The sequence below is a fragment of the Coenobita brevimanus genome, chromosome 95 (assembly GCF_032717465.1).
Source record: "Coenobita brevimanus isolate Jiangsu-jjx chromosome 95, ASM3271746v2, whole genome shotgun sequence".
Taxonomy (NCBI): Eukaryota; Metazoa; Arthropoda; class Malacostraca; order Decapoda; family Coenobitidae; genus Coenobita; species Coenobita brevimanus.
Window position 1 is genome coordinate 34,907,161 of NC_137048.1, and position 24,428 is coordinate 34,931,588.

General features: G+C 41.8%; 2 protein-coding genes across 2 annotated transcripts; one reads left to right on the forward strand and one right to left on the reverse strand.

Moving 5' to 3' along the window:
• Window positions 1-1,335: 1,335 nt before the first annotated feature.
• LOC145413288 (DNA repair and recombination protein RAD54B-like) lies at window positions 1,336-12,770 on the reverse strand. Its single transcript, XM_080283017.1, has 18 exons — window positions 12,659-12,770; window positions 11,697-11,955; window positions 10,970-11,086; window positions 9,984-10,107; window positions 9,620-9,724; window positions 8,800-9,048; window positions 7,637-7,846; window positions 7,229-7,369; window positions 6,729-6,953; window positions 6,170-6,299; window positions 5,573-5,648; window positions 4,978-5,257; window positions 3,625-3,847; window positions 3,298-3,457; window positions 2,464-2,590; window positions 2,086-2,206; window positions 1,670-1,809; window positions 1,336-1,434 (listed from the first exon to the last, which is right to left on the reverse strand). Exons 1-18 carry the CDS (start codon window positions 12,768-12,770, stop codon window positions 1,336-1,338), a joined length of 2,898 nt encoding a protein of 965 aa, XP_080139143.1.
• A 2,468-nt stretch (window positions 12,771-15,238) lies between these two features.
• On the forward strand, window positions 15,239-23,923 carry LOC145413137 (enoyl-CoA delta isomerase 2-like). Its single transcript, XM_080282855.1, has 9 exons — window positions 15,239-15,324; window positions 15,769-15,906; window positions 16,323-16,409; window positions 17,055-17,185; window positions 17,939-17,989; window positions 19,116-19,233; window positions 19,654-19,773; window positions 20,543-20,710; window positions 22,974-23,923. The coding sequence occupies exons 2-9, from the start codon at window positions 15,898-15,900 to the stop codon at window positions 23,070-23,072; spliced, it is 783 nt and encodes a 260-aa protein (XP_080138981.1). The 5' UTR covers window positions 15,239-15,324; window positions 15,769-15,897; the 3' UTR covers window positions 23,073-23,923.
• The last annotated feature ends 505 nt before the right edge of the window (window positions 23,924-24,428 follow it).

The following is a 24,428-nucleotide window of genomic DNA, read 5'->3' on the forward strand; positions in this document are numbered from 1 at the left end:
TATCTCCAGTCAAAACACTCATTTCTTTCAGGCTTCATCATTCTTCTGAAACTACAAGTCAGTTGACTGGCTATCAAAACATACACACATAAAATCACCCACTTTTGTACTCCTATTTTCAGTCTTACACAATCCTTGATCCTTATATAAAGAAGGTCAAAATGCAGAGTTCAAGAATACATCATGCAAGCATGTTGGAGCCTTTAAAAACGAAAACGAAAACGATACAGAAATAATCTTCGATAACACAAGAGTTTGCCTCTGAAAAATAATCAGCACTTGCCGTTGGATTACAAATTACAGTATAGGCATTTTCTTCACTTCCCTTTGACCAAACAAAAGCACCTGGTATTAAGTTAAACAGAATTCCTAGATGTACCAGTAGCGGTGAAGGGTTAGTACTCAAGATAACTTTGAAGGATGATTCAGGATGAAGTGGACAGGTATATGAGAGAGTGGGGTGTGAGCTGGAGGGAGGGCAGTAAAATGGCAGATGACAGGGTGGCATGAAGGCTGTTTGTCTATGGCCACCCCTTATGGCATTAAGGTGTCTGGTAGTTGATTCTTGCTGCCACTGGATGGTTCTACTAAGATCAGGGGAGATCCCTTGTAGAAGGAGTTAAAGCCTTCATTTACTTCTTTACTAGCAGGTCTGTCTACCAATAGCCAGATGCCTTAATCCCAGAAAGAGTGGACAAATCACCTCCACACTGCCCTGTCCTCTGCCATCAGGCTGCCCTCCTTCCATCGCACATCACTCATGCATGTGCTACTCCACCTTATCCTCGGTCTCCCTTTCCCTCCTCTCTCCTTTCCACTTCATTCAAATACACTCAGTCTCCCACTCTCCACTTTTATTCCACATAACAAGGCACTGAAGGAGAACTTATGTGTCATGGCACTGGGCAACCTGGGTGGAGCAACTGTGGTGTCCACCTGGGAGCCAAACCTCCCTATATATCCCTGCAGCTTGCTGTGGGATGGATCCTGGTAGACCCTGGTGAGGTGCTGTCTACTCCAAGGGAGTGACAGATCCCTACACAATGTATGTACTGTACTTTGCCTGTAGGACAACCCCACAAAGCAGTTGCTTAACTGTGATCAACGGGTCTACATGGCCAAACAGAACAGGGTTAAGCAATTACAAAAACTCCACAACCAGATAATCTCAGGGTACTTCTTAAAAATTCCAGCACATGCACATCAACACCACAGCCCACCCGCACTTCCTCACTTGTCTGTCTCTCCGCACACTCCTCACAGAAAATGCGTTCCCACTCTTCCTACATTTGCTTAAGAAAACCATCTGGCAATAGCAGGAATGAAATGCAGAAGTTAAGATGTGAGGGTGTTTGAGGAGGCAATGCACTCTGTCCGGGTTTCACTGGTGAATATAAAGGTGATGAAGTCAGATGCTGCCTTGAGACAAGGATCCTGCCGGGAAAGAGAGAAAAAAATCATCATCCCATTTAGTACTAATATGGGTATTCTAAATGTGGTTTGTAGGATGCTGGAAAAGGATGCCTTCATGCAATGCCATTGACATAAACAGGCAGCTCTGCTGCAGACTCATCTGAATGAAGCCTTACATCACTTAAGAGGATGCTGGATGGTTAGCACCCCAACATACCACATAAACATCATCTTAATATTTAGGATGGCCACTCACCTTAAGGACTGCTGGAGTGAAGGGAGGTGCCAGATGCTGCCAGTTGTGTAGCTGGTCCATGGTGGTGGTGGTTGTGGAAGCAGAATTGGTAAGAGTATCACTGGGAGGAGCAGTGTCGATACTGGCCCCAAGCTGGCATTCTGTACCACAGGAAAGGAACACTGACAGTACAGTTACTCTTCACTGGTGCCTGGTAGGCTTATGGTTGAAATGCCCCAGTTACAATGACATTCAAGCACCATTTGATCCACAAGAGGTTACTGGAGGCTTTTGGTCAAAGAGAAGTGGGCTGGCCATCAACATTTAAATACAAGGACTACTGTAGCCTAGCCTCTGGGCAAGTGTGGAAGAGTATGAGTTTTGACTGAATGTAAGTCTAACTTGGAATGAACTACAGCCTGAAAACATGGACAAACCTCTGTATGGCCGCTGGGGAGTTTTGGACTCTGTGGCTGTGGGTCCGCCCTTCAGGTCACACCTACAATGCAGGAGGTCATGGGTGAGGCAGGATGTGTCCGTATGCAGGGTGAACAGGTCCTGGTGGTTGGAAAATTATCAACAGCAAAGCCAATGGAATGGCCCACACAATCACTCACATATCAATGTCTTACCCAGTGAAATGTCCATACTATCATTCATACATCGTTCAATTCTTCAAAATCCTGGCTGCACGTCACGTGCTAAACCAACTGCATATATTTTACTTCACACAAACATACATGTGTGTGTGCACACACATGAACGCACTCACACAATCAATCATTCAATCTTCCCTCCCCTCTCTCACAACTCACCTTGAGCTCCTGCGTAGAGAAACGAACATTGTGAGAGTCCCGAGCATCCACAACTGCTCCGCTCAGACCCTGTTTCTTGATTTGCCGCTGATACATCTTCTCGTCTACTGTCCCTGCCACTAACAGTCTGGATGAGGAAATAAGGAATTGTGATGGTCAAGTGGTCAGGGAAATAATCTGCCATCTGAAAGGAAACCAGCTCGATTCCAGGTTGGGGTATGGAGCTGTCTGGTGATTTAAATTTTCTTACAACAAACTTTACTGACTTTCCATAAGACCCACCTACATGTCATAAAAACACATCCACCAATATAGTTACATCAGTCCTGAGTGAGACAGTCCTAGCATGTATTCAGTATGGGCAGTGGGCATTAGTGCTGAATCAAATGTATGAATAAACAATCTGAGTTTATAATTTTTTGTCATGTGTCCAGTTTTGGGACAGACATGAGAATCCCAGCAGTTTTCTCTGTGCCACACTCCTTCACATGTCACCATTTCGGCAGTACTACTCACCATTTGTAATCAACACAGTGCTGTCTCATTCAGGAATGATGTAATGGCATTAGTGGGGGGGTTTATGACATGCTGCTGGGTCTCATGGATGATCGGTAAAGCCAGTTTTAACAAAATTCAAATAATCAAACTGTTCCCTGCCCAAACCTAAGACTGATCTCAAGTAAATGTGGATCTTGTTGCACTGGCCTTGGGGTTCAGGTTGAGATGAACCTGGAGTCGCAAAAAAATAACAGTCCCTAAACATCCAACCCAGCGCAACCTGACCTGACGTGTAAACATGGGTCTTGCTGTGCTAAACACCTGACTCGACCTTACCTGTAAATATGGACCTTGTTGCGCTGGCCGTCACGCCACACCCGGGCCATGGCCTGCAGATCTGTGGCCGGGTTCCAGTCCAGGTCGTACAGCAAGATTCGTGAGGCACCAACAAGGTTCAGACCAACACCACCAGCCTTTGCACTCAACAGGAATACAACTGTGGATGTGAGGAGATTTCATAGGTTTTCTCTCCCCCCCCTCTCTTTCTCTCCTGAAGAAAAAAGAAAGGATAAAGGAATGGAAGGCAAGACTAGACAGGAAGAGTTAAAATGAGAGGTAAGGAGAAGAGAGAAACCTAAAACCAGCAAACAGAAAATGGCTTACAATCCTCTGAGGTAGCACAGTTGAAGCGATCGACTAGCTGCTGTCTCTGATGCGTAGGGGTAGACCCATCTAGCCTCAGGTAGGGGTAATTGTAGCGATGACAAAGCGAGGCCAAAACATCAAGCGTTGATGTGTAATTCGACACCAACACTATCTTCTCTCGTGTGTCCGACTCTCGCAGCGCCCAAAGCATACAAGATAACACTGCCAGTTTGCCACTGTCCTGTGGGTTAACATAATCATCATCATCATCATCGTCATCATCATGCTAACCCTTATTCCCACCCAAAAATATCAGGTTTCCACTGTCATGAGTGTTAATACCATCATCATGACCACAATAATCCCACCTCTTATTCCCAGCTAGAAATATGGGGCAAGGGTGGATCCAGACACAAAGTTAGAAAGCACAGAAGCAGGAGAACTATTATCATCATCACTATCATCCTCACCATCCCAATTTCCACTTATGACAAGGGTGAGGCACGACTTGGAAAGAAAGGAGAGGCTCGAAACAGAACTATCAAATCAAAGAGATGTAATTATCTCACTGTATCAAACAGCATGCAAACTAGGGACACACCTCAGTTCTGCAAATTAAAATCAAAGGACAAGGCATATGCTGTTAAGCACTTCAATCCAATTACATTTAATATTTTATAACTATTTTTTTTTATTTTTTTAAAGAGAGCACCCAGGTAGTGAAGTGGTTCATGAACTCTATCTCTAACCCTGCCAGTCTAAAAACTCTATCAAGAATTGAACAAAACTCACTTGTGAAGGCATGATTAATTAAAGTTACCTCACTGGACTCAAGAATTAATGATACCTCACCTCCTCCTTACATTTCCTAGTACATGTAGGGTAGACAACTAGTCTACATCCCTGTGGTGGCATTATATCACTGCAAGTTCTCCAGTTGCCTCTTGGTGATTGAACCAATGCAAGGCCATGACCTCTGACTGGGGTGTCCTGACCACTAGACCACCAGGCACCCTTTTCAAACTAGGAGAGTCAGACAACTTTCACTGACCCTTTTATTATAAAAAGTCTCCCCTCAGTAAAATACAGTCCTCCGAAGGCAGCAAGAATAAACCAAGACAATAACAGCATAGTAACTTTTTTCCAGGATGGGATGGGGTGCAACAGTCACGAATGTGGGGACAGAGAAGGCACATCCAAAGGAGAACTATCAACAATAAGCCCAATGAAATAGGCCCCAAGAATCCTGCCCCTACCACACATGCCTGCCCCTACCAAACAGGCCTAACCATCTGCACATACTGTATCAGTATTTTTATTAATATTTTTTAAAAGATGCACAAAGAAAAAACAAAAAGGATGATAGCTTACTTCCTCATCATATTTGCCAAATTCTAGATGGTCTGGCAGTATTGTAGCCATCTCTCTGACCAATTCACTCTGTCCCTCCTCATCCTGAACCCCCTTGGCAAGCAGGGCAGGGTGATTGCACACTTTTCGCAGTGCAAAGAGGGCCGCGAGAGTGTCAGTGCCATCTGGGGATAGCATGCAGCTCTTCAGGCCTCGACAGCCCAACACCCCCTGATACACATCCACCTGGGTTGGACTGGGCAGGCAGAACACAACGTACTCGGTCTTAGCTGGGAGGTACCTGGAATGGAGGCATGACATTTTGGACCATCATCATCTAATGAGAACTTACTGTACTGTACCAGCACTGTCATCATAACTATTACAGTACTAATTTATGCTATATGCACAGATATCATTCAAGCCTTTGATATTTCACAACACTCAAAAACCTCGAGACATCTCATGACAACTCAGTCTGTTGCATGTAAGGCAAGGATCATCACCGTAACTTGAGTGTTCTCCAAGAATGTTGACCAGTAGCATGAATAAATTAATAGAAAGATCTTTCTTGGGAGGATAAGTGAAGAATAACCAGACAGACTGTTAGACCTACTTGTTGATAACATCCTGAGTGCGACGCAGGATAAACAGTGAAGTAATCCTGTTGAGCTGGGTGGCACGATTAGCACCTGGTGGAAGAAGGTATATTTAAGTCTCTCTTTTGACAATTGCCAACTGTACAGTATGGAACTAGCAGTCACCTGATATTTCACCTTTCTACTTCACATATTCGTCTGCTGGCTAATATTCCTAGGCTGAGAGAGACTTAATGTTTCTCTATCCGTAGGTGATTCCCTTTGATGTGATGCATCAAGGAGGAAAGTGACACATGCCCTGAGTGCGAAGAAGGAGACTGAATAGAACAGTAGGCAAATTTAAGTCTCTGACTAAAAATTCATCACCATCATCTCTGGTGCTTTGCTCCATCCTGCATATCACCCCCCAACATTAGATGACAGACCTCCCTGCAGGCTACTTTGTCTTTACGTACTTCTCTCACTCTCTTGTCAATCCTTCTCATGTCTTCCCTCACACCATTATGCATTTACTCCCTTTTCTGCTTCAGCACCAACAAAAGACACAAATCACAAACAATTCATTTTGCCATATAATGAGGACTTACTGTACAAAAGTATAACAAATGGCACACCTAATTGCTGCTCTTCTTGTGTGGCATGTGGCTGCTGGGATGCCACGATGGGCTCCTCATACACACGTCGGAATGATGCCGATGATCCCAGCACTCCAGGGTTGACAAACTCCACCAGAGCGTACAACTCCTACAAGAACATTGTATTTAATGCCTTCAGTCTGCCTGGTGGTGCTGTGGTTAAAACATCCCAACTGGAGTGACACCCTTCCATAGCTCTGATCCCTGAAAGGTAACTTGAGACTGTTCAATCATGTAATGCCCAGAAATGTACTGGACTTTGGTACCCTAGCCACAGGCCTCTACACCTTAAAGGGGGTAATATGGGACTGGCTGTTACCATTACTGATCTAACATTTGGTGGCACCAATTAAACTGGGCAATGGGACTGTCCAGTTATGCAAATGTCTCACCACTCTTTCCCTAATCCCCCCAAAAGGAGAATGGTAGGCTGCAGGAGGGGGGGAGGGGACTTTAGCCTGTGGTTTACTGTATTCACATTCAGATGAGCCTGAGGCTGCAAATATTACTACTGCTACTACACTTTCTTGCCCTTCACCTGCAAGTCATTCTGCACCGGTGTTCCTGTGAGCAGAATCCTTCGCCTGCATTCGATGCTGGCCAGTAGTGAAGTTGTCTTGATGTTGGAGTTCTTGAGGCGGTGGCCCTCATCGCAGATTAAGAGGTCAAACTTGAGGTCCCGGATAACTGGGGCACAGCGGATGAACATTTCGTATGATATCACCATCACTGGGCTCTGGGTCTGCTTGCTGAAGTTCTCTGCCTGCAGAGGTTACGTTAGGTTAGGCTGTTGTTAGGTTTGAAAGGCTGGATTAATATAGCAGACTGAATCTGACTGGATTCAGAGTAAACAGGATTAGATTACACTGGGATGGAATTAGTTATGCTAGGTTTGATCAGATTGGGTCAATTTGAGTTTGGTTAGATCAAGCTAGTTTAGTTTTGATTAGATAGAGTACAATGTATTACATTACATTAGGTTAGATTATGCTTTGTAATGCAGTGCTATGTTATGCCTGGGTTGTGTTGTTTCCTGACCTTGTTATTTTGGTCGACAATGTATACCGTGAGGCGGCTGCTCCCAAGCCATTTTTTGAACTCCTTGCCCCAGTTAACAGTCAGGCTTGAGGGCGTCACCACCAGCACGCGCTTCACAACCGGATGTCGTTGGAAGGGGCCCTATGGGGGGGATGTGGAGTAGTAGCTAGGAAGGATTACATGGCACACTGATAAAAAATACATCAATCAAACATGCTATCACGCTGAAGGAGTTAAGGGTTTTACCACGGCACATTACAGAAGGATCTGATTAGGCATCATGCAGACCAAACAATGAAGGGTCTTTTTAAGGCCCATTTCATTGGCAAGATGGCACCAACTGAGGTGTATAGAGTTGTTAGAAAAATTCCTAAGTTCATGAGAATATGAATTCAAGACACAACCCACCTGTTTAAGTAGCGTCCACACCAGAGCCACACACTGAAGGGTCTTGCCGAGGCCCATTTCATCAGCAAGGATGGCGCCATGTGCGTCATGACTACGGTGTCCCAGAACACACTCGTACAGGAACACCACACCCTCCTGCTGGTGAGGTCGTAACTGGGACGAAACATGTGGGTCCACTACCACATCAACTACCAGACCAGGATTCTGCCACTGTTAGGAGAGACTTGTTAATAGGGAAAGAACAATTATTGCATTAGTAATGCCATTCCCTACTACACATCCTTCCTAAGTTAAGAAGCCTAGAGGTAGCAAGAATAAATAGAAAATATGACACCGGCTTGACGGAGTTAACCACCACACCAGGATTCCGTCACTGTTGAGGGAATGTGGCAAGTCCTCATTATAGCTATCTCTTGCCAGACATCTTAATACTGCATGGAAGGGTCACAAACAAATTGCCTCTATGCTGCCCTTTCCACTACCATTTGGCTGCTTTCCCTCCAACTACCATCCTCATACATTAACCATCAGATTTTTTTTCTTAGTACATATTTACAGTATTATTTTTATGTGACTGACTCTGGGCATAAGCTTAATAGTCTGTTTCCTGAAGCTCAGGAGTTCTCTTACATGCTACACAATTTCTCATGCCACCACCTGAGCACTAATACCCATCATCCATAATGAATATGACACGTTGGTGGGTACACTGGAAAAGTAGAGGAGTCTTAATGAAATTCAGTTAAGAAAATTATCCCCTACCCCTACTTGAGAAAAGGCTGGGGCCCTTTTGAACAGCAGGCAATTTCTCAAACCATGTCCCCACCATCTCCACCTTGTAACCACAATAAAAAATATATCACGCCTTGGTGCAGTCTGGTTCCCCAGCATTGCTGCTGTCATGAGGCACCTCACTCACTGGAAGTGCAGCGGCCAGGATGCCAATCTCCTCCGATCTCACCGGAAATCCAGCGAGATCCTGTTGTTCCAGTACTCCGCCTCAGTGACACTGGGGGCAACCCAACAACAGCAGCAACAATAACAACAACTATGACTAAGATTGTCCTAAGCTAAATAAAAACATCAGGCAGTGGCAATAATGAAGTAAAATGGTACCCCCTCAGTGCGAAAGGGTAAATAAATAAATAAAAGGATGTACAAACCTGCTGCTGTGGGGGTGGGCGTGGCATGACTAGAGCATTGGGCCTGGTGGGGTCAAAGAGCGGGCCAGTCTCACTCAGGGCACCATTGGTTTTGTCGGGTGTGGGGCGAGCCAGAGTAGGCAGACGGAAGGGTTTGGGACGGGGACGTGGCAGGGCGGAGCGGGTAGGGGCCGTAGCAGGCAAGGGCGTCAACTCACCCTGGAAACACGCACCACTGGCATAGCTCTCTGCTGAAATGGGGTTCTGGATCTGTTGGAAATCAAACAGATGGTCATATATGGGGTCCTGGATCTGTTGGTAAGGGTACAGACAGTCAAATGATGCCCTGGATCTGCTGGCAGGGACACTGATAGTCATATACTGTATGGGATCCTGGATCTGTTGGCAGGGGCACCGATGGTTACAAATAGTGTCCAGGATTTGCTGATAAGGGCACAAATGGTCATAAATGGGGCCATGGATCTGTTGGTTAGAGCACAATTAGTCATATATAAGGTCCTGGACCTGTTGGAAGAAGAACAGATGGTTATAAATGGGGCCCTGGGTCTGTTGGCAACGGTATAGATGATGATGATGGAGATGGAGGGTGCAACAGACAGAAACAGAGATGATGAAGATGGAGATAATGATGATGATGATAGATGATGGAGAGAGAGAGAGAGAGAGAGAGAGAGAGAGAGAGAGAATGATGATGATGAATCCTGACCCATCCCATCTCTTCCATATGGATTGGGCCAAGGATGAAATCAATGATGATGGTGATGGTAATGATGACTGTGATGTGGTGGTGATGACAATGGATAAGCTTTAACTGACTCACCTCAACTTCCTTTGACCCTACAGGTAAGATGCTGCCATCCTGGAGCGATTCAAGGTCTGACAACTTATATGACATCCCTCGTCCGATCTCTTTCCCCTCTAAGTCCTGCAGAAGATGAGGAAAGAGGTGAGGAGGTGAAGCAGTGGACAACTATAACATTTGATTCCAGCCTGAGAGTATTAATACTGGCACCCCATCAAGGTCAGCAAAACTCTTGTATGCTGTCTTCAAAAAAACCCACAAAATAAGACCCATTCTAACTTCTTGTGTTTCTTGCTTAGATGTCTGGTCACTCATATCAGTCACCCATCAACCAGTCAGTCACTCAATCGATTAGTCAGTAATTTCAGTTAATCAGTCTCACCTGCAGAATAACACTGCGGGTTTTGACGATGAGAATGGCATCTCCCTCCCACTTCTTGTGCTTCTTGCTGGATCGTTTGCACCACACCACTGAGTAGTACCTGGCAAAAATCATGTTGTAATTGCTGTTGTTGTGGCCTCAGGTTCATCTGGATATGAACCTTGTGGACTGAAGGCCAAAGTTGCCCATCACTTGCAATCCACCATCTTTCTCTTGGGGAAACAGGGAGAGAGTTGAGACATTTGTATAAATAGGCAATGAAACCACAGATATACTGATGCCACCATGTTAAGGTGTCCCTCTCTAGTACCACTACAAAATCATCAGCACCATCATCCTAACTCTCCTTCTTACATGAGGTGGGAGGAATCAAGAAACAAGAACAGGAAAACACATACACATAAATGAAGAACTACCCACAAAGTGACCAGGAAAATATGTGCCACACATCCATCCACTAATCACAAAAAAAAACGAAAATACAGTACTTGGCTTCACCTCACAGGCCAAACAGTTCACACAAAACTGTGCTTAATAATGACTGTGAGATAAAAGAAAAAGGTGAACTGAGGAGGCATGTGTAGCTTCTCTTGAAGCAGTGAGGAACCGTATATCAATTGGAAATTATTTAAACTTTCAACATGGTGACATCTGTGTTTTCCTATGTGTCACACTTTCACATGTCACCACTTCAGTGCCAATTAAAAACTGTCCACAATGAATAACCATATGAGAGGCTGTCTTTGTTAGGATTGGTGTCATGGTATTGTTGGGTTCATGTCTCACTGATAGGTCTTTTGGAAGATCAGTAAAGTTTGCTATTGCAAAACTCAAACCACCAAATTGTTCCCTCCCCCAGCCTGGGATTGAACTCACATCTTTTCAAACAGCAGATCACATCTTTAACCACTTGACCACCACCTCCCTGTCATTTGTTACCTTTTTTATAACAACTACAAAACTCTGTGCCAGAATGCATTACGTACTTGGTTTGGGCTGGCTCCTTGTTTTCTACCCCATACACTCGCTCTTTTCCACCCATCTGACTCGCCACTGGCCCGGCTGAGGCTGTGCTGGGCTGCTGAGACTGTCCCAACGGCTTCCTGTGTTGGGAGAGCTAAGTAAAACCATGTTTACATAGAAAAATTAAACTAAATTGCAATTTTATTGTGTTACATGAGTTAACTATTTTGCATATTACAGCTTGCATTCTTCCATAAGTCCTTTATACTGTATCTTGTGTATGTTGTTTATATCACAGAGGGTAGAACTGCAAGAAGCAGATTGAAAAAGACATGGGACAAGGTTATACAGTGTGATCTCTGGGAAAAGGGACTGAACAAACAGTTGCTAGAAGTCTGGCAATGTGGAAAGCCACCAGTAGGTGACCAAGGCCAGTGTATACAAGCATGCCCGAGCCTTTATAACTGAATGCAGTACACAACATCAATACTGTACTGAGCTGTAATGTTGAGAATAAACTGCTAAGAAAGTGGTGTTGCAAAATCTCCAAAGACCACATGAAATATGAACCAATTACAAAAAAAAAAAAAAGTATACAAATAAAAAAAAAAAGTGAGTTGCCAGTTAAAACAAAGATTCAGTGTACTGTAAATGGCTGAATGTCAAAAATCGTGACTCATGATGAGGTTAATTGTGCTCAACCCAATGACATAATCATAACTATTAACTCATTACCAGAATTTACTATACCTGTATGGTACTGCAGGGGATCTGCTAAATCTTCCAACCTGGATCACATTAGCAGAAGGTGGTTGATGCAAGGGGTAAGAATGGATGGCTGGATCAGTAGAGGGGTGTGTGGAATCAGACTGCTCATGTTCCATTGGGTGGGATGTGTTTGGTCTGGCAGAGTTTCCACTGTCATCAACAGTTTGCTTGCGGATGAGTGAGAGAATATCTGAAGGACTCCTCAGCTGTCCAGGCTCATTGGGGCAGGTCTTCTGGTCGCCTGGGGGAAAAAAAATATTAATCATTACCATCTTCATCATCATCATCATCAACAGTCCACTACAAGACAAATGTTTCTCCAAACTTTGGTTAAAAAAGTAATAATTTCATTTTTAACTTGACAGCTGTTGGACAGACTGAGCTAACTAGGAAGTTACGTGTGGAAGGTATGCATATAAGGCAGAGCCAAGGATTCTGGGGCTTGAATGGAGAATCACTTTCTCCTTTTTTTCTTGCTGACTGGACCTTACCTGTGGGTGGAAAAGACAGACGCAGGATAAAGATGATGATTATGAGAGAGCCTGAGGCTGCATTACCAGTTCAGATCACTTTAGCTGTAGAAGACCTCCTAATGTTCCTACCAGTGATTAACAAGCAAGAAAAACCTCAGGTCTTCACTAAGTTTTGAACCACAGCAAGTTAGCACACTGCTTCCTCCAACCAGAGCTCTACCGCTGCACTACACAGGTTACTGCCAGATCATCCCTAAGTTAAACAAAGAACTATATCAAGGTTTAACCTACAGGATGAACTATATCAAGGTTTAACCTACAGGATGAGGGAATACAATACAGGTATACTGTACTGTAGAACTACCAGTATCCCAACATTTACTGTACAGAATAAAAGACTACACCAGGGACTATAGTACAGTTTACAGAAGCTACACAGCTAACAAAGGAGAGCTTAAGGTAGCTAATTACCTAAGTCTCCGCTGGTTGTGGAAGGGCAAGGCCGCTTGACTGCACTGGCGGCAAAAGGTGGGATGAACTGTTTTCTCTTCAGCAGCTGTGATGGTGCTGCTGATCGCCTCATCATCTACAATTCTCAGGATGAAAATGTGGGATGGATTATGCCTGTCAAAACGAAGCTCAGTAAGTTAACTACACAGATGTTTAAACTTAACAAAAATTGAACAAACATCATTGTTGTTGTCTCCAACACCTCATCCCCTCCTGGGAACCCTCCTTGTGACAGGGCATGGCTGTGACCAAATCAAGGTAAATCTATGTCTCATTTGTTTCACTCATACTCCAGACAGAGTTAACTAACCCCTGCACGCCGGGGTTTTTCCGATGTTGCACACTCCTCCCTACGGGGGATATTCGTGATGGAAAAAAGTACCCTTACTTTAAACCCTATATCTGCCAAACTATAACAGCTAGAGAAAAAATTAGACACATAAGACTCATCAACTCTTCCTCTTTCAAATGAAGGTATCCCCACGTCTCCAGGTGGTTCCGTCGTTGAGTAAGGATAAGTTAAAGTTCAAAGGGTAGTGGGAAGACGCTTGCGGCTATACACATCAACCAGCGTTGATCCGCGCCCAAAATCGTGACGGTTATACACGTCTAAGCCCTTGGACACCCCGTTTGGGATACATGGCGTCTGGCAATGAATGAATGAATGAAAATTTCCCTTTTGCTTTACCAGGCAATAAAATGCAGAAATAACCATACTCTATATATCATTGTAAGGATAATTTATTGTGGTTTTGCATGGTTTAAACCAGATTTTAATATCTTTTAATTTTTTTATGCCAAAACTTTTTCAGCTGCAAGGTATAAAATTTTTGGTTTTCATCTAACAACTCATTTTGACTTTTTATTTTCTTTGTTTTCTATTTTTAAACATACAGTACTACAACAAAATACAACTATTCAGCTTTATAATGACACCAAAACGAACATTCTATCATGAAAAGTGTATTTACACAGGGTGATCAAAGAAAAATATTGCGGCATGAAAGATGGTGGCCCGTGCGAGAGCAGCTGACTAGCACATACCTAATCTGCCTGGCCCAAAAACCTGATAGGGTTAACAAGTCCAACTGGTTTCCATGGCTACCAGTATGTCATGACTGGGTGGATACTAAGTTTACCCAACCAGTATTTGGTACATGATGAGAACCCACTCCAAATGTTTATGTTTTCATACCACTGATCTTGCTACCAATTGAGGATGTGGGAAACTAAAACTACTATGCAGGTATATTATTCTTGCTACTTTCAGGGAGCTGCCTCTCATTATCTATAGGTCAGATATATCTCCAGTAAGCCTTTTAAGAAGGCATGGGAAATCTTATCCATTTGTAATAAACTGGGTTATCCTATATCATGTTCTTTAGGTATGAAATCACTGTCCGCTAACATCCCCTCAATAATTCTTGTTTACAAATACCTGGTGAAGCAATACCACTCTGCTTCATACAGTAACTGTAACTCTTACGTAATGCATGAATGTATTTGTTCAATACAGTAATTACTTTACTGCAGGGTAAGAATAACTTGGAATTTTTTTGCTATGGCTGATGAAGAGTGGACAATGGGAAAGTTTTTGTTTTATTAACTATGTATGACAGTGACGCGGTATTTCCAGATTTTCTGTTGGAATGACGTGTTGACCGGAACCTTTGTTATTTTATTACGTATGAGTGATGCGGTATTTCCAGACTTCCTATTGGCCGTGGTGAAGACACCTCAACGGGGACCAGGTGGACCAGGAATGAAATGTTGACAGGTACCTTTGTTATTTTATTAATTACAGTATATATGAGTGACATTTTTATTTACCATTGTTTTGATAAATTTGCATTTTTGGATAGTCAAGGTTATTCTGATTTTACTTCTGACCTAATCTAACCTTACCCATCTGTTTAGCTAATTAAACTAACATAACTGATTAAACGTAACTACCCTTAACAGGTAACCTAAACTAACTACCTAACTTGTCTAAGTGAAGGGTGTGACAGTCCAGAACTGTAGTAATATCCTTGTTTTTAACAAGGAACCTGGCAAAACAAATTCGCGAATGAAACGCTCTCAGAGAATAAGGCCTTACAGACTAGCTGAGGAAGCTTTGACGACGAGATGACGAGACGCAAAGATTGACAGCCATCTCCAAGTAAAATTTGTTGACTTGAATATGGAATCTGAAATAACAATTCGTGAAATGTTCAACAAAAATGCTCCCAGGGCGTAAATTAAGGATTACCGACTAGTAGAGGAGGATTAGGGTATAACATTACACAAGAAGGGCAAAAATTGAGAACTCTCCAGTCCTACCCCCAAGTCAACTTCGCGCCCTTGTAAACAATAATTTCGATTTATTTACAAATTCGGGTCTTGTGTCGGATTTTTTTTGTCATTTTCTAAATAATTACGTGTATTAAACCCCTCCATACCATAAGTTTCTTTGTTTAATTCTTTCTACCTCCAAATTGTTGTATTTATGCCAGGATGGACATCCTCATCAGCTGATATTTGTTTACAACTTGCATTCGGCGCGCAGAGAGAGAGAGAGAGAGATTATAGGCTGCAGCATACAAGATAACACAATTTCATCGGTGGAAAGTTGAAAATATCCGTTGGTAAGCTCTTTTACAGCCAGGTATCATCGCAGAAAAACTGAATTTATCGCCCTAAGTGAAATCTTTGAGAAATCCACATAAGCTTTTGCAAAGTAATCTTGAGCACATTCAGAATGACACTGAAAACACAGGGTTATCTTGCAGTAAGGTACCTCAGTAAAGACAGTGTCATTTATCAGTAGGCAGGTGCCTTCCATATGGAAATAAATCCAATCTGCCTTGCATTGAAGGTATTGTGGTGTCATTTATCAGAGTGCAGTTGTTTTCCATATGGAAATAAATCCAGATTGCCATGCGTTGAGGGTAGTGTAATTTATCAGTGTGCAGTTGCCTTCTGTGTGGTAATAAACCCTGTTTGCCTATACTGCTGACTCAGTACTGTAATGTTCTCCATTTTTACTTGTGTGAACCAGATATATAACTTCTTGTACTTACAAATTGCAGATTGTGTGTCCTTGAATGTTATATGTGATTATCTGACAGAAGAGAGAGAAGGACAACTTGTACTGCAAGAGCTTCAGCAGCCTAATTTACAAACACTATAGCACACCACTTTATTATCCAGTCATTAAAATGGACCAGGTCAGCACTGTTACTGTTCCACCCCACATCAGGTCATTAACTGTAATTATCTATCTTTTTATGTATCTATTAAAAGGGGTGGCCACAAACACTGCCCATTCTCCAACCCTCAGCCTCCTTCTTTCATGTATCTCTCCATCACTTCATCTCATCCTTGGTGTCCCCCCCCTCCTCCTCTCCCTCTCTACTTGACTTTCATACTTTTCTAGTCAGTCTCTCATTCTCCATCCTGTTTACCAGACTGAATAAAGAAATGTAACTGGCATATTAAGTTCTTGTATTACTCAACCTTTTTCATATTAAGTCCACAGTAAATGAAAGAAAATGCCAGTTAAGGATTCATTGCTACTTACAAAGCTGATATCCTGACTACCTACACAACAGAACTGTACTAATTTTATTTCTTTTTCTTCCAGGCACCTGATTTGATTGTGAGGGCCGAGAGGAATGCTGTAATTATAACATTTAACCGGCCTAAGAAGAAAAATGCTGTACCTGCAAGGGTAAAGTTTGCTATATCGTTGGGCAGCATTCACAGCTGATTTATCATTCATAAACTGTCAGTCCGGTGATACAGTATAAAGTTTCAAAAGCAAAATGCTTGGGTCCAAAAGGTTTACAGAAACTAGCTGAGTATACATGTAATAGACTACAGTACTGTTAACAGTAAATACAGTGAAGCATGGGTGATATCGACACCCTGATCATAAGATATATTTTTGGAAGTGGACATCTTGAAAACTGGATTTTTAGATTTAAGAGTTTTTACTCTAATGCCCTTTGCAATGAATACAATGGTCAGTCCCTTCCAGTATTACCTTTCAGCTGTTGGGATCTATTGTTGGGCTACTATAGTGCAGTACAGTTACAAAATATGAATGCATAAAATAATTATTATATTGGGTCATCATTTAACCAACGAATGGATGCTGGGTGGTCTTGTGAATTTAGGTGACTCAACTGAGTTTAAATCAAAGGTACAGTTTTGGTTAATAACTCACATAATCCCACTCCAGGATGAGTGGTTGGTCACTCTCACCTAAAATTTCTAGATTGCAAAGGCTGTCCCTGGGCTAGGTTCCTAACAAGAAATAAATGTATTGGATATTGGATGGATGATGAATTACTGTATGTACTTTCCTTTTCAGCACTACAACTTGATAATAGATACTTTGGCCCAAGCTGCAGTTGACAAAAACATTGCACTAGTGGTCATAACAGGGAACGGGGACTACTTTACTTCTGGCAATGACTTCTCTCTGGAAGGATTACAGGGAATGTAAGCATCTCTTGTGTTGCAGTAGCAGATATGCTGCTCTGTGGGCTGTCACAATGAGTTCAGAACTGGACATGTTGTGATGCAAGTCAGACTCTGCAGGTTGATAAAAGCAGGAATAATGGTGCTTGGTTCACTGTCACCTGCATCATGACTGACACTAAAAAATAATGTCCAGAACATGGCCTACTGAAAGTGGCACTGCATATTCCAACTTTTGCCCTAATGTGAACAACTGGACACTTTTTATCAGAATATGTTCAGTTCCAACTTCTGTATGATGACCCGGTAATTACAGTATTGTTTTGTGTGCATTGGCCTACAGTATGATGTAATATTAACCCCTCCAGTACCAGTCATTAAGACAGCATAAGAGATCCCTTAAAGTGTAGGAGTGTCTGTCCATGTAGCTGTTTGGTGTATGCTGCACCCAAACATTTGGTATCTCCCTTGCCATCTGTTCAGTTATTCTTCCAGTTGCCTTTCCTAAAACATTTGTCAGACTGTTCCCAGGAAAATTTTTGCTTGCATTTCATTGATCTTTACCTTTGTACAAAGTTATAGCCACAGCCAACTTTCACTCAACTGGTACAACCCCACCCACCCAAGCTTCCTGACTTTCCAGCAGAATTTCTTTCCACAGTTTCCACTATCAGTCTGTCTCAGCTTTTACCTTAGCACATATTGTCTTCCCATTCTTCAGTATCTTCACTGCATTCTACATTTCATAACATTCTGTATATTTATTATTTGCAGTGATCAGGCCAGTTCATCTGATGGCACCCACAGTCCTTCAGGTTTCCAGAGGTACAGTAAACTCTGTCTATATTACCAAGGATTCAAAAGTATTATCTCCTTCAATGTAATTATACATTTTTTATATTTGTCACTCTCATCTTAAATGTCAGGACCAACTTGCCTAACCCCAGGCTCCTCTGCTCCTCATGGGGCAACATAGGATTGGATGATGGATGGATTCCTGGTGGATGGAGAATGACAGACTGACTAGAAGAGCATTATTGAGCATGGTGGAGAGGGAGAGAAGGAGAGTATGACCATGGATGAGGTGGAAGGATGGAGCTGACTGAGAGAAACCAGAGTCAGAGGGATGGGTTGGGGAGATATATGAGGCAGAGTGGTATGAACCGGAGAGAAGGCAGCCAAAGGCCAGAGGATAGTGACATGAAGGAAATTTACTTGTGGCCACCCCTTATGGGACTAAGGCATCTGGCAATAGACAGATTCCTGATACTGTACTCCCAGCATTGGTATTAAGCTTAGATCTCTTCTTAGTGATGGTGGTAATTCATCATCATCATCATCATCCGGACCTCCTTTCCCACCCAAGGGCAGGGTGAGGAGTAGCAGTGTCCAGACAGCACAAACTTGCCCAATTCAGATATGCCACACTTCCATTTACTCATCATTCAAGCCCCAATTTATACTGTAAAATTATATTGTGTTGGATAACCATTGACATTACCTTGACGGAGAATGTTAAGGTAATGAGGAGTATTAGATTAGCATATTACACTATACCAAGTTTAAAAATGTAAACATACATGTTTGAAAAAAGGTCAGCAATCATGCTGGCCCTACTAATCACTAGAAAAACAGTACACCAATGGGGCTGAACATATTCCATATTTTTCCCCCCTTTTATGGTAATTGATCTTGCTGTTACTAAGATTTTTATATAGTACTGTATTTTGCATTAAGTTATTAGATTTTACCATCATTTTAGGCCACATAATTTGTCATTTTGTTTTTTGCTCTGCAGCAAAGAATAAATTGCCCGTTGATGTGCTCGTCAAGTAAGTATATTACAGTACCATTTTTTTTGGAAACAGTAGAGATATTTAGAACCACATCCTTAGGTTATGATGGAGACTGCCTGTAATACCTTTTTTTTTTCTTTTTTTTTTTTTCCAAGATTTATTCAAGCGTTAATTGACTTTCCCAAGCCACTAATTGCTGTGGTGAATGGACCTGCAGTGGGTGTTGGAGTGACCATGCTTGGTCTGTGTGATGTGGTCTATGCTTCAGACAGGGTAAGAGCATTGTGGATACATTTTATACTGCAGGAAAAAAAACATACTTCATAATTCCACATGAAAATCACTGCATTAGGGAATTGTATTAGTAGTGTATATACGGTATAATAACATTACTTAGTGACATGAAACAAAAATTCATGGTAGCAAGAGGCAGCATGTTTACTTTTTTTTTTTTTTTTCCTTAGATGGTTAAGTCTAAACAGATGAAACTGACATTGCCAGTAATGAATTTGGAAGATTGTGTCATGTAGATGGAACAGATAATAAATAAATGAAGTTTGAGAATGTGGATGTTTTTAAATCCCCAATATGCTGGTTATATTACGCTATTAGTGCTTAAAACTGTGTCCTTATATAATATCTGGTATACCACTCCCTATAATGCAGTACAATAAATTATATTTCCATTTCCAGGCTACATTCCACACCCCATTTGTCACCTTGGGCTTGGTACCTGAAGGCTGCTCATCTTACCTATTTCCAAGGATAATGGGATATGGAAAGGCCGCAGAGATGCTTATGTTTGGTCACAAAGTACTGTAATACTGTTTGCTGTAGCATATCTTCATACTAACCCTCTTACCCTTCAACATACTGTAAAACACTCATTTTTCTTCTCCCCTGAAATCATCCCCTTAACCTCACACTGCTATTTTGTCATGTTTATACAACCCATAGATACTAAAGCTGTCAACCTGCTCACACCTCTTATCATTTGTACTATACAATATGTTTTGCTTCATCTCTAGCTACCTGTACTTCATGCCCATACCTGACCTTTTATCCACATTAGTCTTGTCTAAAAATGGAAAAAAAAAAAAAATGGCCTTTACCTGTTGGTACAAATAAATTAAGGGTAAAATAACTGCAGTCTTAATCACACTATTCCATAACAGAACAGAAGACCTACAGTAAAAAGAAACAATTTGCTAACTCTGGTGAGGTAGACTAGTGCCACTAAGCCATAAAGTGTGATTATTGTCCTCAACTGAAATGTAGAATGAGGACCTCTGTGCCATACTTTTATTTTTTGTGCTTATCTGCCCTCATGTCTGAATACCTCCGTTAAGTTAAGTAAGGTTATTGTTACATGACACAGAAATTATGAAATATTACTTAAGCCATAATGTTGATGTCTGTGTTTAGACTGCCTTCTGTAAACAGACCAAAGCCCTCAAATCAGTGGTGGTAGCTATACACATTCCAGTTATCACCAAGTTCAAAACCCTAATGCTGGTGTCCAGTGTTAAATATGCTTTTTTTGGAAGGGCCCATAATGTACTATGTTCCTACCCTCCAACAGATGACTGCATTAGAAGCATACCACTATGGCCTTGTGACGCAGGTATTTCCAGATGAGTGCCTTAAGGATGTCTGGCCCAGGATCTTTGCATGGGCTCAGTATTCACCCAAAGTGCTGAGCAGTATCAAGAAGCTTATGAGATCTCACCAAATGCAGATTCTACAAGAGGTGGGCTTGGCTCTTACTGCTACTAACATTTCAATTGGTATTATACATAGGGTATCCTAAAGCATTATAATTTATATTTGCAGTCATGTACAAATATTACCATATTAATCATCATACAAACTAGTTTTTAAAGTTCCTAATTTAGTTCACTCATTGTCTTGCATAATGAGTGACAGCAGTTTTCAGAGGGAACTGTACTGAACAATAAAGTCTCACTTTACACTATTAATGTATCTAGAACACATTTATGTATCTGGAAATCACAACCAGTACCATAAGAACCATTTTTCATAGTTTGTTACCAAAACCAAGGCTAATTCCACATTTTGCAGGAAGAAAAGTTTTTCTCTCCCAGTTCTCTGCATTAATAGGTACTGGTAAGTTGGTGAAGGATATAGATATAATTAACTTGCATAAAGTAATCCATTATCATCAGCCTGGGATGTGATTACTGTGCAGTCTCACTCTTTACCCACCTGAGGTGCAATCACACACACCAGTTTTCATGAATTGTTATTACTGCTGTATTTGTCATATTTTCTACAGTATTTCTTGTAATTCCCTCCAGCATTAATGAGAGAATGACAATTTTGGACCATCATCATCATTCGGACCCCCTTTCCCATGCTAGGGTAGGGTGAGGAGTAGCAACGTCCAGACAGCCCAAGTTTGTCCACTCCAATAGGCCATGCTTCCATTCATTCATCATTCAAGCCCCCTGAATCTTGGCTTTATCTGATACGCCAAAAAACTTCTCACCACATTTTGTAGCTTTGCATAAACATATCCGATAGTCAGTATGAATGCTGTCACGTTAAAAAGGGGTGCCAAGTCCCTGATCATGCACTTCTCACAACATTCATCCAGCCAGCTCGATATCTTGTCAGTTCCCTAGCCTCACCGACTTCCATACATCTCTTCCTCACACACTCATCCACCACATCCCTTCACCTTTTCCTTGGCCTACTTCGCCTCCTCTCTCCTTCAAATTTGCTGAGATATACCTTTTTCACCACATGACCATATCATCTCGTACACTCTCTTCGATTCTGGTGTCCACAGACTACCTCACTCTGCGTCTTTTACGAATCACATTATTTCATGTCCTATCCAATCTCTGTACTTCACATACATACCTCAACGGTCCCAACTTCACTGCTCACTCTTAACTTTTCATTTTCATGCCACACCTTGGTCTCACATCCATGTGTTATAGTTGGCACTAACACTCCATGTAAGCCTCGTGCAGTTGCAACACACAAGCCTATGTTTCTTATCATTCATAGCACCAGCTACCTTCCTTCCTTGTCACCCTACTTTCCACTTATTTTGCACATTTTCCTCTTTTTTTTCTATCATTGTACCCAATGTATTTGAAGTCTCTCACCAATTCCAGTCTATCTCTATTCACTGTACATCATACTGGGAGTCACCTTCTCTCTCAATTACCATCACTTGACTCTTTTCTGCGTTTACTCTCAAGGCACAACACTCTGACATCAGTAAAACTCTGTACTAGTCAACCAAGCTCTTGTCCTATATTTGCAAATAGCAATGCATCCTCAGCACTCGTCATCATTATCTCATCAAATTTCAGATATTCCATTCATTACCGATGCTATCCCTCTCTCCATTACTCATGTTTTTACTTCTCTCATCACCCCATCCATATACACATTGAACAACCATGGGAACATCACACAACCTTATTGCACGCCCACACTGATCGTGAACCATTCACTTAGATGCCCATTTACCCCTATACATGCCTCACTACCATCATAAAAACTCTTGACGGTACCTAGCAGCTTACCATCTACACCGTACATGTGCAAAACCTTCCACAATCCTTCTGCCTACTTTGTTGTATGCTTTTTCCTGATCCATAAACACCATAAATACCATATGTGCCATAAATAACTTCGGGTCACATGAAATAATACTGTCTATAAAATTAAAAAAAACAATTGGCAGTATTTACATGGGACTGGTATGACACATCTATAAAGTTAGTTTGCAAGCTCTGAAATTATTTGCTGATATCATTTATCAGTTCATATATACAGTATGGTGTACATATACTAGGCATGTCATGAAGGGGTCATAGTTGTGGCTGCCACATAAAACAAGATTGCTGAAGCCATGAATATATAAAGTGAGGGGCTATTATATCCTTAATATATTTCATGGATGATTCATGTAGTTTACTGGATCACAATCTTCAGTTTTAGAATCTAATTTTGCCTGCACTTTTTTTCCTCAGATTAACATAAAGGAGAATGCTTGCCTTCAGGAGAGGATGATGGATCCAGAAGTTTATCAAAACATTGTGAATATGTTGAGTAGAAAGTCAAAGCTGTAGCAATGAGGGAAATGGATTACTGGCTGCATACTACAGGAGATTTATAGTATTGTTATGATAGTGGTGTGCCTGTATGAATTCAGATACAGTACTGATTATGACTTAAACCATCATCCACTCACTTGATGCACTGCTGCCTACTTCTTGCTTAGGTGACACCACAGAGTGACAAGCCTAATGGTTTCCTATAACCCAAGAAACCATTAACAGTGTTGGGTGGTAACCATATAACCAAGTAAAGCTGTTATGTGGAACCTTACAATGATACCCCTGTTAACTGGGTGGAAAGATGCAAATGCAGCGCCCATCCAGGAACCAAACTTCCACTCACGCACGCACATACATTCTCCATGCCTCACCACAGCAAAGTGCTATCTTCTGCATGGGAACATCAGTTCACTGTACAGGCCAGCCTAGCAAGGGCAACTGGTTTCCTGTGGTTGATGGGTCTGTTCAACCAGACAGACTAGGGTTGGTCTTCCACAATGAGGTGCAGGGAGTGTTGGGGTTTGGTTCCTGGATGAAGGCCACAATTGTCTCTACCCAGTAAACAGGAGGACCATAGCAGACATCACCCAGTCATTTACCTATATGGTCACCACCTAGCATTGTAAATAGTTTCCTGGGTTTCGTGAAACCATTAGGCTTATCAAGGTACAGTAGAATCACCTAAAAACAACACTACAAGTGAATGGATGATAGACACTCCCATCTATAATTACATGCCTTATACTGTAACATTAGTACAATATTATGATTATATAGTATTAATTTGTGTTGACTTTTGGTGCTATTAAATGAGATCATGACTGAGTAGATTCATTCCCTAAATTGTTTCCCTTCACTAGCTATAAGTTGAAAGGGAAGATGGCAGGCATAAGGGCTGAACTAAAACTGGCAGACAACATATGTCTGATGCTGTATTTTCATGGGCAGAATATGTTAAAAATGACAAATCTGCTAAGTAGAATATCACTAGATATGCTGGACCAGCTGTGGAAACAAAGTGGGAAGTGAAGTTAGTGATCATTCTTAGGGGAGGATAAGTACAGTACTTGGATAACCATTCCGAAGAGTACGATGATCTGGAAATCAAGAGGACCTTGTGATAAGGTGTGTTAATGATCTTGTATGATGTGAACTTACACAATCCAATGACAGCCTAAAATTGTAGTTTTGCAGTCTACAGAAAACCATATATTTCAAAAAGCTGTTAACACAAGAAGGGATGGCAAAAACTCTGGAAGGGAAGAATAGGATACAGCAGTGAGATGTGGTATTACTGAATGGATAAAAGGTAACACAAGTAAGATGGTATAGACATATTCTAAGAATGCATACAGGTACATCATGACA